This window comes from Salminus brasiliensis, chromosome 3 (assembly GCF_030463535.1).
Source record: "Salminus brasiliensis chromosome 3, fSalBra1.hap2, whole genome shotgun sequence".
NCBI lineage: Eukaryota > Metazoa > Chordata > Actinopteri > Characiformes > Bryconidae > Salminus > Salminus brasiliensis.
In genome coordinates, this window is record NC_132880.1 from 13,407,978 (window position 1) to 13,424,182 (window position 16,205).

Here is a 16,205-nt window from a genome sequence, read left to right on the forward strand (position 1 = left end):
AATGCTTTTTAAGCTTAAACCAATGTGTGTCTTTCGAGAACTGCGCTTGGGCACCCTCCTTCATATGACACCAGCACACTCACTAGGTCAGTGTTCGCATGGCCTTGCTCTGATCATCCCTCTCCTGTTCCCGGCTCGCTTGAGGGAGAGTGGGTAGCGGGTAGCGTTGACGTGCAGGGCGACAGATCAGGCGTGCTCGTAGTTTTGGTGCTGACGCTTCGTTACGTCATTGGCCCCACAAGTCACGTGACTCGAGTCATTCACTCCGAGCTGGTTATGGCTGTCTCTGTGTCCTTCGCAGCATTGAAGACTTAAATGAGCGTATTTGACCTCTTCCGCGGATTTTTCGGGCTGCCCGGGGGCCACTATCGTGGAGATGGCCGACGGTGGGTCGCGTGGTTTGCGTTGCTCGCTACATGTAGGAGAAAGTCATGCAGTTGAAGGCTGCATGATGAAAGCCAGTGTCAGCCTTGTCAGCGCAGTCGTCTACGAGGAAAAAGAAAGTTCTCTGGCGTTCTAACGACCGCAACATAACCAAAACTTTTAACTTCACAGGAACTTTTTAGACAGCGAAACTAATCTCATAAATCGAGGAGCTAAATTTTCACCAACGACACAACCTGCGTTGTGTTTACACCACAGTCTGTTTACTCAACTAGCCAGCTAGCTAATAGCCAGCTAGCTAGATGATGGCAGCAGTAATAACACCACACTAACTAGGCTTACTTCTGTAGTCACTGGTTTATGGGTTTATGGCTGACTGGCTCTCCACAAGTGCCAGTCTGCTCCCCGTCTATGTGGGCTGGGTGTTCGCGATCGTTCTAGCTAATTCCCTTTTCACGTAGGTCTGTTTTTGAACTGAGGTTAACGAGCTTATTTTAGCAGGGAGCCCTTCTTCGATGGCATGACACACGACGAGGACGACGACGATGATGAGGATGCTGTTTTCTATTATGACGGCTTTGATCGCTCGGGGGAAAAGGAGCTGTTAGACGAGGCATTCCGGTTCGGTTTCAGTTTAGGACCCAACGGAATGCGCATCCACGAGCCGCCCGTGTTCGGGCAGATGTTCAGGGAAATGGAGGAGATCTTGGACAGCCTGGGTCGTGTTGATCAAGGTGCGCAATATAAAGATATTTATATATTTTTTTTATTTATTATTATTTTTTTTTTTTTAACTTTTGTGGCAGAAATCTGTTCGTCCACGGTTCCCCTGCGGTGAGGGGGAGTGTAGACCTGCGCCATCTGCTGGTTATGTTGAAAAACATGCGCAATTCATTCAGTTTCTGTTAATAGATTGAAAATCATTCAAAGCTTGACTAAGATGTGATTTGCTGTTGCTGCCAAATTGTCAAGCAATATATATATATATAATTTTTATTTTTATTTATTTATTTATTTATTTTTTACAGTCTTAAACTTTCTTTTCTGTTCTTGGCTGACCCAATAGGAACCTGATATGTAGCCTGTCTGCCTCAACTGTGCACTCTGAGATGCTTTTCTTCTGATCACAGTTTTAAAGAGTGGATAAGCTGATTGCTTACTGTAGCATTTCTGTCAGCTCAAACCAGCCTGTCCATTTTCCGTTGCCCACTCCAACACGGCGCTCCTGTTTGTAGATGTTCTGTGCAATTTCATTATACTGACAGGCATAGAACAACCCCTCAATTTTCACACACTGTACATTTTTTTAATTTAACTGAGAGTAGAAGGCAACATTTTGACTGTTGCACAGATGCTAAAACTTGAGCCATGAGTAGCCATGGAGTTCCATTTATTTAAGTTTTTGTTTTCTATAAAGACATGATGCAGCAGATTAGCGCAGTTGTAGTAAGTGTTGATATGTTGGCAATATTCTTATTCTTTTTTTTTTTTTTTTTTAAGTTTCACAATTGACTGAGTAAATGCATTTAAAATCTACACACCAATGTTTTAAAGTCTGTCCATTTTTTTTTTTTTTTTTTTTTTTTTCCTTTCCCCCCCTTTAGGTTTTCCCAGTATTCAGGCTCCATCTCAGGAAGGAGCAGAGGACCAGAGAAGAGCAGGTGTAGAAGGAAATGAGAAAACTCTCCGAGATTTTATGTTAAAAGCCCCAGACAATCCCCCCTGCAGTCCCCCTTCTGTAGGTCCAGAAGATGGGAATTCTTCATTGTCAGACACCCCGAGCATCCCAAGGAGCCCGTTCTTCTGGTCTCCATTCTCCAAGGTACATTCTCTTCTGGTCAGCACCGGATCGTTAGACTCATAAACGTCCAAGAACTCCATCTTGTGGAGCTAGGTTATAGCTAAAAACAAGTGTGTCATAAACATTAACCTAAAAGGATATCCTAAAGCTTGGAGGGCCCCTACTGTTAATTGTAAAAGGGGAGGAGTTCATGCAGAGTGACTACAAGGTAGACAAACTGGTAAACTGATTTGGATTTATTATGATTTTAGTTTAAGGACATTTGGAGTGATGGACCAAGATGGATGGATGAAGAAAAGAAAGAGGATGGAGGTGTGTTTGGTTTTGTTTGTTTGTTTGTTTTTCTTTCTTTCTGCAAGACTGACTCTGCTTTTCCTTCTTGACCCTGCCTCCAGATCTAGATTCACAAGTGTCTTCTGGTGGGCTGGACCAGATTCTTACTCCAGCTCCCTCACACCCAAAAACAAGATCATACTTTAAGTCGGTCACAGTTACCAAAGTGGTAAAACCAGATGGGGTGAGTGATCCTGTACATTCCGTGGACATTACACTTGTGCTGCTGTTCTATTATTTTGTATGTACTTGACATAGTATAGTATCTTGAAACACTCCATATCTGTAGATGTATATGAATAAAACTTAAAATAATACATAGCTGGTATAAAATGTATAATTAATTGATATCAAATTTATAATGAATCGAAATAGACAACAGTCCCATATTCCAGGATGCCCATTGGCAGTAGGCTAAATGTTTACATAGGCTAACATGAGCTCACGTGTGAAATGTGCTCACAATTTATGGAGGAGTGAACTAAAATGGGCCTGTCAAAAGAGTAAACCTTACTTAAAAGAACTGGTGGTGTTACAGCAAAGGGATGCATTACCAACTTTCAGAAAAGAAGCCATTGAGCCTCATGTTTGTCTAAGGGGATTATTTGATGGTGTTAAATTGTATGCATTCATATATTGTGTGTAGTCTGTAGAAGAGAGACGCACAGTCAGGGATGGCCAAGGGAATGAGGAGACCACAGTGACGCGATCAGGACCAGGTGTCCAAGAGGGTCCACAGGACCAGCCTGGTCCACTCATACCAGGTCAGCTATCCCTCTTTTCTTTTAAACTGACAGCCACTCCTTAGTGATTACACATGTTTCTCAACTTGCTCTACACATTTCAGTGTTTTTCTTTCATAACACAATTTGGGAAGGGCTTGTTATGTCCCAATGGGCTTTTTATGTCCCAAATTTCGCCATGTCACTCCACTGCTGCGTTCTCTCCACTGGCTTCCTGTAGCTGCCCGCATCAGATTTAAAACCCTGACGCTGGCCTACAAAGCCAAGAACGGACCAGCCCCTCCATACCTAATGGCAATGGTCAAAAGCCGATCCGCACCAAGAGCCCTTCGAGCTTCAAGTACGGCTCGGCTCGATCCGCCATCCCTTAAAATCCGCGGAAGACAAGCGTCCAGGCTCTTTTCTGTCCTGGCACCAAAGCATGTTGGGTGTCCGAACGGCCGAGTCGCTCGCTGTCTTCAAACGCAGACTGCAGACCCACCTCTTCAGAGAGTACATGGACGAATAGTTCTATGGTTGCCTTATTGTATTGTGTTTGGCAATGTCTAAGCTTAGAAGGTATCTTTTGAATTATTAGTCTATTCTAACTAGCTAAGGCTTTTCTTGGGTAAATAGCAAAGCACTTTGTAAGTCGCTCTGGATAAGAGCATCTGCTAAATGCCGTAAATGTAAATGTTATGTAGCGAGTTAGTTAGGTGGGTGTGTTAAAGCAGGTAAAAGGCCCAGGCCCAGAGAGCCTTAAAAAAAAAAACTTCACACAGACAGCAAATAGAAGAGATTTGAGAGGTGTATGTGTGAAAGCATTGCCATTATCTTCTGTTTTATGAATCACCCTATATAAAAATCACTTTATTTATTCATACTGTTTTACAATTCTCTTCACAGGTGGCTCTAAACTTTTCTCAGACATGCAGGATGAGTCGTCGATGTTCAAAAGGTTCTTTGGGGGCTTCAAAGAATGAATGGACAGAAGACTGGCTGGCACTGCCACAAATTCATGTTATGTACATTTTCCTCAGTATATTAATATACTTTTATTAGATGCTGTTTCCAAATTGATAAATTATTTGTAAGCGCGATTTTGGGTTGAACTGTATATAGGCTTAATTCCGAGAACAGAAATAAAAGCAACAGTATACAAATGTCTCTTGTTTCGGTAGTTTTGAATCTTTGTATAAATAAATACGCTATTTAAAAAATGAAACACTGGTATATTGGGCTGGAATTTCATGTTTGTTTAACCAGAATAGTAACTCTGAGACTAGAAATGTCTTTTGCAATTGGGCCATGACCAATAATCAGCACACCACAACTGAAAGGACAATAAGTAAAGAAGTATAAAAGCAATGACAGATAAACATACGTAGAAAACTTTAATCAAAGCTGCAATAGAGATACAAATCTTTATCATTTAACTCAAAATCTGTCTGGGAGAACAATTATTTCAATGGATCGTTCCACTTAGACAAAGCACTGCTGCCATATTCAGATCGTACTACTGGAACATCAAATTGAATATAGTTATCTGAGCATACAGTGTAGCAAGACTAGATACAAATGTTGACAACTTATAAAGGAAGCTGACCAGTATTTCCTTAATAGACAAAAATAACTCATTGTATTTGTGTTTACAGTGAAAGTGAAGGCCAGTCATTCGGGGGTTTAATTTACTTTTGCCCAGATGTTTGGCTGTGGAGCTCCCATGCAGGTTAAGATGTACTGAGGGCTACTTACTTTGGGGGGGATTGGTGGGAGCGATTGGAGACAACCTGCATGCTAAACACTCCGTGTTGGTATACAAATTGATGCTCTATAAATATGCAAAAGCTCTTCGGCTGTGTCACAATGACTATTCCAACGTTGGTGATTGTTTGGGGAATGCTGTTTATGTTAACAAGACACTTTTGATGTGTTAAGCAGAACAGCAACTGAACAAGTGGGTTCGGCCCACAGGTGTATAAACTACAGGGCAGCAAGCCCTGAACATGAACCTATTGGCACCATGTCTAATGACAGGTGTGGGCTAGAGGGCTATAAAGACCTCAGCATTTAGCTGTGGAGCAGTAGAATGGTGTTCTCTGAAGTGATGGTTGGTGCTTCATCCAATATTTTTGGGATGAATCGAGTAATGTTTCAAAATCTAACAATTGGTAGAGGCAGTAACTCCAACAATAGCAAGATGAACTCTTTTTTAATACCCTTTAGAAGAAACAATAAAAATCTGGTGTCCCAATGTTTTTTGTCCATATAGTGTTTCTACGTTACATGCTTGTAACCTCTCCTCAGTACAGCGTACACATTGCTGTTCTATACAGTACATGCCAGAAGACTTCCCCTCTGCTAATTTTCTTTCACATTTAAGAGACTTTAAGACGCTTAAAGGTCCTTTGACATATGGAAACTGATTATTCCTACAAAATGTATAAATAATTGAATAATTGAAAAGCAAAGCATACACATCTTAGTTACAAATAGCATAACAGAAGTTACATGTCTTACCTATTTAGTGTTTCTGTATTATTTTAATTAGTATTTAAACTTTCTACAGTTATTGTACTATTTAAAGGAAAAACAACTGCTCTTAATGTTCTAATTAGCCACAGACTTCCTTATCTTCCTTGGTATGGCCAGTATTTGTATTAACATATATATATATATATATATATATATATATATATGTCAAACGTCAAATTGGTTATATATATATATATATATAACCAATTTGACATTTTAGAGTTTTCTTTTCCTGAAATAGGTAGGTTTGAGTGCTGACAACATAACATAGGTAAAGGGATAAAATAGGTAAAGTCAGCTCCTATTATTCACAGTTTTCAGGTAAGGCACTCCTTTATACCCCCAGATGGCCAGGCAACTCATTGAGTGTCAAGACTTATGAGCCTAAAATAGTGTACATGTCTAATACTCTACAATGTCTGCAAGTAAAGTAAAAACACTCACCTACTTGCTTTCAAGTAAAACTCTAGTAGAGAAGAGGGTAATGCTGTTTGAGCCAGAGGTTTCACAGCATTTTACTAGATATGTTGTATCATCTTACTTCACAGTTTGTACAGGCATGGTCTTGATGTGCTTCCTCCCACTGGAGGATGACCAGCGTAACAGTTCAAGGATCTTCCAGGACCTCCAGATCTTTAGACTCCCATGACTGGACGGGACACTGGGAGACTACTCATGTGAGCAAGCTAGTGGAGCCAAGGAAAAGAAAGACACAATGTTTTTGTTTATGCTTTGCATTCTGTCCATAATTTGACAGCACAGATCATAACTTGCTTGTTTTCTTTCTTTCTTTCTGTTTTATTTCCTCATTTGATTGATTTCCTTATCTACAGGTTCTATAACTACTGGCTCTGGGTGCCTCTTGTTGCACTGGTGCGGGCAGTTATAGGCCCCAATACTTTTTCATATAGTGTCATTTACCAAATTATAGACAGATCACAGGACAATGATTGTATATTTGATTAAAGGGCCACCTTGGGACAAACCAAGACTCAGAAGGGGCCCATCCTCCTGTGGTTAGAACTATATATTATTGATAAGTCACCCTACCACCACCAAGACTGTTCTGCTGCTCAGGTGTGCAAAATACAACTAACTAACAACTAATGTAATCATGGTATAGATGGTAATAGCATTGATGGTTAATGGTGGTAATAATAATAATAATAATAATAATAATAACAGTGGCAAATTGTCCAAGAGTCCATGTATATTTTACCATAGTCTTTAGGCAGGCAGCAGTGGCAGGAGGGTGGGCAGCTAGTCTGACACGGGTGGCAGGAGAGCCTGAATGGTCAGTCTGGTGGGTGGCAGCTGGTCTAACACAGGTAAGGGAGGGCAGGGGAGCCCAACGGTCAGTCTTTTATCAGGTCAGGCCTATTAAGTGGATTTATGGAGAACAGGGAATGTGAGTTTAAGTGTTCGTTACTTGTTTAAATGCTGGATTCTGGGCAGGTTTTCTTATTTAAATCTGGGTTTTTCTTTATAATTCCTGACAATTTCTGTGGTCTTTTACCCGGCCCTTTATGTCCCTTATTTGAAAGATTTGCTTGACAAATGCAAAAATAATGCATTGCATGCTTTTTTTGTGCCTGATTGTCCAAGTTGCATCCAGGAAATAAATAAATAGTAAAAATAGCTAATAAATAGAAAGTAAACTAACTTCCTAACAAGCTAAAAACCTAACAAGCACTACACCACATTGTTCTATGAGATCTCCTTCATGTGAATATATTTTCAGTGTGTGTGTGTGTGTGTGTGGGGGGGGGGGTTATTATGTTAGTGAAAACATTGATACAGTTCAACAATAGTGACGAAGTTTGTTGCCCTTGACTAATCACAGATAAGATTGTTTGGCAGATTGGAAAGTTTTAGTATCAATGGAAGTCACTTCCATGACTGAGTGGGGCTCTGATGTACTCACATGAGTAAGTGAGTACCAAGGAAAGAAAACAAGCAATATTTGTGTTCACGTATCATAAATTGTTTTTCCTCATATGATTTCCCCATTTGATTTATTTCCTTACTGTTGTGGTTGGATGTTTACATATCCCATTTGAGGACATTGAACAAACATCCACCGTGCAAGCTAAAAAAAAGTAAGTAATACTCCTTTTTAATGACTTTTGAAAGAATAATTGGCAAAAAGGTGTTTTGCTACACAAACCATCAAGGGTGTGGTGGAGTGGACAAAGCAAGGAATGGCCATCCCAAAGTCCTGACCTCAACCTTATAGAAAATATGTGGGTCCGGACCAGAAAACCAAAAAACTGAACTCCAGAATTCTGCCAGAAGCTTGTTGATGGCTATCAAAAGTATCTGTCCATGGTGCAATATGCTAAGAGGCATTTAACCAAATGATATGAGAATGAATAGAGAATTTGTTTGATTTCAGAACCCAGCCCACTCAGTGTATGTAACGTCCAACCACAACTGTATCTGCAGGAGCTGTGACTACTGTAACTACTTCGGGTGCCTATTGTTGTGACCCCAACACTTACCTGATTTGTATACATTGTCATTTACCAGAGCATGAGACAGACCTCTGAAGAGCCAGAGATTCACAGATTATACCAATAGAAAGAAATGTGGAAAAGAGCCACATAAACACATAAGGCACCGTGTTGTTTAAAATGCTAGAGTTTAAGTTCTTGTTCATTTTAAAATGCAGCATTCATTTGACTAATATCTTAATTAGAAACAATTAAAATGGAACAGCTCATTTGCATCTGCCATTAAATTGTATTATTTTTTTTATTAATTTGGATTTCCATGAATGCTTAAATAGAAATAGATGTGCTATGCATTCAGTTGTATGTGCAACCTGTTTTACCTATACTATTTATCTTTCTGTTTTGCATCAACAATAAAAATACACATTCATGATGGTGAGTTTACAATTTGACTGGTTAATGGTCTTATAGCTAATTAAACGGAGGGGATGGCAGTGACAAAAAAGTCTACTATGACGTTTCCCACAAACAAAGTAAATACAGTGATATTTGTGAATGATAATTGACACACTCTGGATTTAGCTATTTTGCCAAAAACAGCTTGCTAAAATGTTGGATGGGACTTTGCTGTTGTGCTGTAAAGTAGCCTCCATCAACAGTGGCTATGCAAGACTTGAATTGTGGCCATAGCACCAATGAATTAGAGCTAATTAGATGTCAAGAGGACACAAAGTATAAATAAAAGTATAATGAGCTCATATCCGTTGGTATCAGTACTCAGTTTAGCCATTAGGTATTTGTGGCTACTGAGATTCTGGCAGTAAAAAGTATGACATTGTGTATATTAGCAGTGTTATTTACTGGATAACTCTGGCAAAGCACAGAACCGAGGTTTAACATGGTACACACTGAAATTCAAGCGGGTGTTTTGGTGATGCCCAGCTATAAGGCACTGACAGTCAGGGTATCACCTTTAGCGAAGTTCAGTATTATTTTATCTAAGCTACATCAAACATTTCACAGAACATGCACACACCCAGATTCTCTCACTGATAAGCAACATACATTATATGAAACTATGTGTGTTTGCATATTTCTTTGCTCTTTTATGCTTCATTTGGATTCCACGTATTTTATTATCTGTTATCAGGGGTTCATCTGCGGTGCTCCTTAGACAGAATGCAAAACGTAGCCCTGGCACTGATCGTTTTATGGCACCAAATGGCTGTCAGGAGCAATCTTCTTTGTAAGCTGCATTTTCTCTCTCTCTCTCTCTCTCTCTCTCTCTCTCTCTCTCTCTCTCTCTCTCTTCTCTCTTACATACAAATGCAATTCATGCTTTTGGCACAACAACGAGAGTCTTGAATGTGTACGGATCTTCAGAGCTGGTGAACCTAAGAAAGGCTGTTTGCTCTATGGTCAGTTAGTAAGTGCTGATTGAGCTTGTTTCAGGCTATCTGTGGTCTGTTTGTTGTGGTGAATGCACCAGTGCTCATTTCAATCAACTGTAGGGAATTTTTAAGAAGCATCAAGCCCGACGACAACGGAATGGACCGATTGCTGAAGAGATGCCACATCAGGAACCGTCTGGTCAAAGAATGCTTTGCTGAGTTTCTTGGAGTGTACATTATAATAGTAGGTCTATAGTCCTCATTCATCCTATACAGTCCTAAATGTCTTAGCAGTAAATGTAAGGCAGTATCCTAGTCTTCTTGACTTCAAGGCACATATGCAATTTGTAATTTTTGTAAAAACAGAATCTACTTTGGGGTTGATTCCTAGAACGTACCTGTCTTAGTTGAGAGACTTGCTTGCAGGGTTGAAGACTTTGAACTTTCAAGCACGGTGGGGGTAAAGAGGGTAATAGAAAAGGTTTTCAGCCTGTAAATCACAGTAGTAGATTAATGATTACCACCACAGTGTCATGTCTATGTTAATACAAATTAATGTTCATATTTTCAATACAAACCAGATATCAGGTTTCCATAAGATAACTGATTGAAGAATTAAATACATTGGTTAGGTCAGCAACTGGTGGTAGACAGTCTTATAGTTTTAAGATTTCAAGCTCTATGGATCCCTTTATTTAAAAGGATCTGGCATAATGTCAGTCTGTTTAGGGAAACAGTTGTCAGAAACTTCAGGTAGGCACAAGAGGATCCAACTGGGAAATGTGTTACGCCTCTACTGTTTCTCTGCTTAAGAGCCAAACCAACCAAACATGAAGAAAACTCTAATATTAATACTTACACACTGCTCATGTGCATTAAATGTGAAACACTGCTGATCTATAATGCTCCTTTTTTTTAATGCCCTCACGAATACAGTGAAATAGTTAGGAGATGTTGTAAGGGGCCTTATTCTCAGTTTATTGACCCCAAACTACTGAATCTTGTACTATCACACCTCACTTGTTGAGCAAAAGATAACTGAATAAACTTGTGCCTTCTCACTGCAGCTGTTTGGCTGTGGCTCGGTGGCTCAGGTGACAACTTCAGAGAACACTAAGGGAGAATACCTGTCAATCAATCTTGGATTTGCACTCGGCACTACATTTGGAATCTATGTGTCGAAAGGAGTATCAGGTAGGACCCTGTGTTTAGTGGAAAAGTTGGTATTTGGCAGATAGACCGAAATAGAGGGATTCATTGGTTGATAAATGAATAGGTTGAATAATGAATACACTGTATACAGTATAATAAGGGTAGAATACAATTAGTAACTGTACTTTGTTACTGTATGTAGGTATTATGTATTTAGCTTTAGATTTTACTCAAGATTTATTAAAAATGAAAAGGCCTATTTGCATTTTTCCTGAATTATTTAATTACGTTTCCAAATACACTGCATGTACTTACCAGATGTTCCTGTGTGATTTTCCCCCAAACTTGTATCAGTGTAAAATTGGCTGGCTAATGCTAATGCTACACTATGTAAACGGACTCGGGTTAGTGGTCTCATTTTGTCAATGCATCACACACAGTGCTGCTGGAAAAAGGTTAACCTGGTGAACCTTGCCTGGTGATTACCATAAATAAATAAATACATTTATAAAAAAAAAAACTGTTAAAATTGTTAAACTATTTACTTTTTACTTTTATATACTGAAATATGTTTAGATTTAGATTTTCACTCAATTATATGATGTATAATTGTATATATAATATATAAAATTTTTGGCTCCATGTGTTTACTTGAGTAGGATTTTGATACAGTCTATGGTGCTGTCAGGGATTTTGGGCCCCATGAAAAAAAATATTACAACTGTAACAGTTCTGCTAAAATACTCAATTAATACCTTTTTAGGGCCCCTGTCAGCACCACTGTATACGGTACCTAAACTCTCACTTTAGTGAAGTTCCTCTGTACGTTCCTGTGTGTTTCACTTCACATGTTTCTGATGTTGTTTTGTTGTAGGAGCTCACCTGAACCCAGCTGTGTCCTTAAGTCTGTGTTTCCTGGGTAGGTTCCCTTGGGCCCGGCTTCCGTTCTATGTGTTCTCGCAGGTTTTCGGGGGTTTCCTGGCTGCGGCCACTGTTGCTCTGCAGTATTATGGTGAGGGAAATGACCAATGCTAGGCTGTGTTATATAGAACTTGAGGTGAGTGATAATGAACAGTAGTTTTGAAGTACTGACGTTATTTTAAGCTGTGTGTGTGTTTCTTGTTTAGATGCCATATTTCACTACAGTGGGGGGTACCTTACAGTGAGTGGTGCCACTGCCACAGCAGGTATATTCTCTACTTATCCGGCAGAATATCTGAGTCTATGGGGAGGAGTAGTAGATCAGGTAAGGTAAACAGAATCTTTTCCAAATCATATTTCTGATCATCTGTCATTTTGATACATATGATTCACAAGTCCTTTAATAGAGATGCCTAAAAACCACCATTCATCAATTTTTGTTTTTTGTTTTTTTACAATCAAATGAGACCTTCTAGCATTGTGTTTTTGTAATTATTCTTCTACTTTATGTTCTGTTTTCATTTTCTGTAAAATTATATAATGATGTTGATGATTCTTGCCCCGTAAGATCTGACACAATTTTATAATATATTTTCCTTTTAAATTTGAGATTTGTCTGGATTAAAAATGACACTGGAACAGGTTGTTCCAGGCAGTAATTTTATGATCCTTAATGTTTCAGCGTCAAAGTCCAATTAACAACTTTAGGCTGTAATATGACCATTATAGAATATTGTTTAACCATTACTGCTGTTGCTTTGGTCTTGTGCTGGGGAGAGTGGCATCCCAACCAGGTCTTTTTTATTTTTATTTGAATACTAAAACCTAAAAAAAATAAAGTAATAAAAATATGAAAATAAATGTATTGCCCTATTACTCCAAGGGGCTTTATGTTTTTTTCCCTTTTGTTGCTTTACTCCAAGGTTTTCAGTGTTAAGGGGCAAATGTATGATAATGGTAATGATAATGGCAAATGTAACATACGAAAGGCATACATATTGTTATAGTTTTACAATGAACTGTATGCATTATTGTTCATTGTTCATTTGCTAACAATGTAAAGTACACCAGCAACATAATAACTGTTCAAAAATACTTTGTGGCAACAACAACAAAAAAAACATGGTGAAAATAAATGAATGAAGTTCATAATAGACTAACATCCAGTCAGTTTCCTTTAACTATAGAGTCCATGCAGTTACTATACATTGATTGTTGTTGTTAAAAAGCTCTTTATAACTTTTATTACATTTTGTCTCACAATATTATATTTCCTCAGTGTCTAGCAACTGCCATATCTTTAACAGTTTACTTACAATGGGCATGCTCCTCAGGTAATTGGCACAGCGGCCCTGCTGGTGTGTGTTCTGGCGCTGGGCGATGTACGCAACACACCAGCCCCTCGTGGTCTGGAACCTGTGCTGGTGGGAGCAGTCGTCATGGTAATTGGTATTTCAATGGGCTCTAACAGTGGCTACGCCATCAACCCTGCGCGAGACCTCGGGCCTAGAGTGTTCACCTGCATTGCTGGCTGGGGTGATGAGGTTTTCAGGTTAGTCTAACATATATGTACACTCTCTCTCAGACACAACCTCATATTTGAAAAAAAAAACTGTAGATGACAAAATTTTTCTTTATCTTAATGTGTGATAATTTAACTTGTAGGTCCAGTATCCTACATTTTTGCTGTATATTTTCTACTGAGGTCCCCTCATAAATGTCAACAGACAATCAGAGATCAATCAGAGAAGCATGCTGTTACAGATATTATTTTACTGTAAAACAATATGTGATTAAATGTGATTAAATACCATAACCACTCAATGACTGAAAAATAGACTAGATCGAAAGCTGGAAATGCTGCTTGCATAATTATTCAACTTGACCAGACTTGAATTTGGTAGATCCACACTTTGCTGCAATAACAGCTGTATGCTGTTTGAGTAAGCCTGAACCAGTGTTGCACTCTTTGGGAATATTTTTCACTCATTCCTTCCAGCAGATCTGTTCAGGTTGATGCTTGTAGGCCACAGTTTTTAAATTGTGCCATATCTCTCACTGGATTGAGATCTAGACTTTGACATGGCCATTGCAGAACATTCACATTTTTGTTGCTCAGCCACTGCTGTGTTGCTTTGGCCGTGTGCTTGGGATCACTCTCCTGTAGAGACGGTGAGGTTTCTCTCAAGCTTTTGTTTTTTTAGCAGACTGAAGCAGATTATCTTGTAATATCTCCCTGCATTCTGCACCATCCATCTATCCTTCAGTTTTAACAAGCTGGACAATTCTCACTCAGGTAAACTTATAACTCATGTATAAGGATAGTGTTTATTAAGAAATAGCTAGTGTCAGGTTTGTGCCATACATTGTGTTTTATATTTTGGCCAAAAAGCTGCCATACAGGCCAGTTGTATGCAGATGTCTTGCTTTCGTAGACTGGTGAACTTCCCTTTAGTCCCAAGCATGTAAATCTGTAACTCGATCAAAATGATTTTTGGCCTTCTTGTGACAGCCTAGTTCAGGTGGTGTCTGGGTAGTATGATGCAGCTTATTTCTTCACATTTGATCCAGCAGTACTATACATTACATTTACTTTTCTTATCTTGCACATATTTATAACTTTATCATTACCTTAGAATTAGGTCTTCATTTTCACAGGTTTCATTTATTGTGGTAATTAAGGGGGTGGAATACTTTTCAATGGCACTGTATGTGTCTTGGGGTAGCACAGTGGGGCTGTAGGTAGCTTGCAGTACAGTTTTGTTTTTGTTTTGTTTTTGTTTTTTTACTTTACTTTACACAAAAAGAATGAATTCTAAACAGTTCCATACATGGACTGGGGAATGTATGTTTACAGTGTAACATACTACATCACACTATTGTAACACACAGTATAGGACATATGTTTATAAATGGTATTAAAGAAAAATGGAAAAGCTCTCTCTCTCTTTCTCTCTCTCTCTCTCTCTCTCTGTGGCAGGGCTGGAGGTGGATGGTGGTGGGTGCCCCTGGTGGCCACTTGTTTCGGTGGCCTTGTTGGCTCATTGATTTACGAGTTGGTGATTGGTGTGCACCACCCTGAGCCAGAGACTACCAAGGCAACAAACATGGAAGTTGTACAGCAAGTATCAGAAAAACCAATCGATATCACCAAAGCATGGCAAGAAGTGGCATTGTAAAGAATCCTGGAGGTGGCAGGACATGGCATGTCTTAATGTGCAGGTTTCCCATGAACATTTTGGTGTTTTCCCTGCTCCCACACATCCAACTCATGAACTTTTAGCATCTGTAGTATCTGTGTTCTGGAACATTTTGTTAGACTGTGGGAGGGAGCAGTGGGTTATTTTCATGGGGAAACACGACACTGCAGGTTGGGTCAAGTACTCAGGTCATGGTTGTAGCCCTTTGGGATCAACTCATCATCTTAAAAACGAACCTGGGATCATTCATCAAGGCCTTTGATTTGAGATGTTTTGATATTTTGTCAGTGGGTTTACTGTATTTGTAGAAGCTCTTTATGATAATATTGTTTTTTGAGGTTACATGTTAATGCAAAAAAAGTCATGAATTACATCTTAACATAAATAGAGAGATTATCCTGAGTAGAGATGCAGATGTTTTGAGGCATGTTCTTTACGGAAAATCAGTACTTTCAATATTCAATTATTATTTTAGGTACCATTTGTCATGAAATATCATTATCATGTATTCCTTGTCTATTATTGAGCTTCATTGTGTAGGCAAGTATGGAGATGGTGGTGATGATACAGAAGAAGGAACAATGTAGTACTCTAATTAACATCCTGATATAACATATCTGTTTGCAAGATACATTGCTGTATATGTGTTGAATGAGTAGAGGGAAGGAGGCCCTCTAGTGTATAGTGAGTTAGAGGGAGATAAATAATGTACAATAATAAAAGAACAAATACATTTCAAATCCAGTACAAACATAAAAACAAGGAAAAGAGTACCAAAGAAACATTTTGTGTATTGTATTGTGTATTGTGATTTCTGAGACCAGTCTAATAGGAGAATCAATAAATTACAGAATTACAATCGGTAACAAAACCCATCCCACACTAAATCCATCTTATACCCATAAATGTGGCACATCTTTCTGTGAAATAAACAAATAGTTCCTCTTTTTTTTCCCAATTTGGGACTGCCCATTAACTCACCCCTTTGTAACTCTCCCCTAGCACTAGCAATGCTCTGGCCACTAGCATAGTACATTGCACTAATCAGGATCCATTCGCCAATATGTGGACCTGTGTGTTCCGCCTCCTTACTATCATCAATTAGCCATAAATAGTCCAAGCTATTGACCTCATAAATACTTAAATATGGGGTGTCCCTTTTATCGTTAAGTGGGATTGTGGTGATAATGACAGAGAGACATTTTGGAGATCAATGCAAGAAAAAATGTGTTTGGTGGTCTCACTCATGGCATCACCAACTAACGCAGATTTATTGAGTGGCAACATATAACAAGCTGCACTTCTCTAGCACA

The 16,205-nt window shown here is 39.0% G+C and overlaps 2 protein-coding genes across 3 annotated transcripts; both read left to right on the plus strand.

Annotated features, from left to right (window-relative positions):
• Positions 1-241: 241 nt before the first annotated feature.
• On the plus strand, positions 242-4,403 carry hax1 (HCLS1 associated protein X-1). 2 transcript variants are annotated; one of them, XM_072674659.1, is made up of 7 exons: positions 242-386; positions 883-1,118; positions 1,989-2,206; positions 2,437-2,497; positions 2,581-2,702; positions 3,165-3,282; positions 4,147-4,403. In XM_072674659.1, exons 1-7 carry the CDS (start codon positions 316-318, stop codon positions 4,221-4,223), a joined length of 903 nt encoding a protein of 300 aa, XP_072530760.1. In that variant the 5' UTR covers positions 242-315; the 3' UTR covers positions 4,224-4,403. The 2 variants fall into 2 exon arrangements, with proteins under 2 accessions (XP_072530760.1, XP_072530762.1); XM_072674661.1 differs by having other exon boundaries at positions 886-1,118.
• Positions 4,404-9,776: 5,373 nt separating this feature from the next.
• aqp10b (aquaporin 10b) lies at positions 9,777-14,871 on the plus strand. The gene is made up of 6 exons (XM_072674662.1): positions 9,777-9,863; positions 10,687-10,813; positions 11,646-11,783; positions 11,899-12,017; positions 13,027-13,244; positions 14,673-14,871. Exons 1-6 carry the CDS (start codon positions 9,777-9,779, stop codon positions 14,869-14,871), a joined length of 888 nt encoding a protein of 295 aa, XP_072530763.1.
• Positions 14,872-16,205: the final 1,334 nt, after the last annotated feature.

What these genes read in the sequence shown, in the direction of transcription:
- hax1 (XM_072674659.1), top strand. Translation starts at nt 316, where the DNA reads ATGAGCGTATTTGACCTCTTCCGCGGATTTTTCGGGCTGCCCGGGGGC. An exon ending in TCTGGTCTCCATTCTCCAAG is followed by an intron (nt 2,207 to 2,436) that starts GTACATTCTCTT and finishes TTATGATTTTAG; the next exon opens with TTTAAGGACATTTGGAGTGA. An exon ending in AGAAAAGAAAGAGGATGGAG is followed by an intron (nt 2,498 to 2,580) that starts GTGTGTTTGGTT and finishes CCCTGCCTCCAG; the next exon opens with ATCTAGATTCACAAGTGTCT.
- aqp10b (XM_072674662.1), top strand. Translation starts at nt 9,777, where the DNA reads ATGGACCGATTGCTGAAGAGATGCCACATCAGGAACCGTCTGGTCAAA. An exon ending in TGTGTCGAAAGGAGTATCAG is followed by an intron (nt 10,814 to 11,645) that starts GTAGGACCCTGT and finishes GTTTTGTTGTAG; the next exon opens with GAGCTCACCTGAACCCAGCT. An exon ending in GGGGAGGAGTAGTAGATCAG is followed by an intron (nt 12,018 to 13,026) that starts GTAAGGTAAACA and finishes CATGCTCCTCAG; the next exon opens with GTAATTGGCACAGCGGCCCT.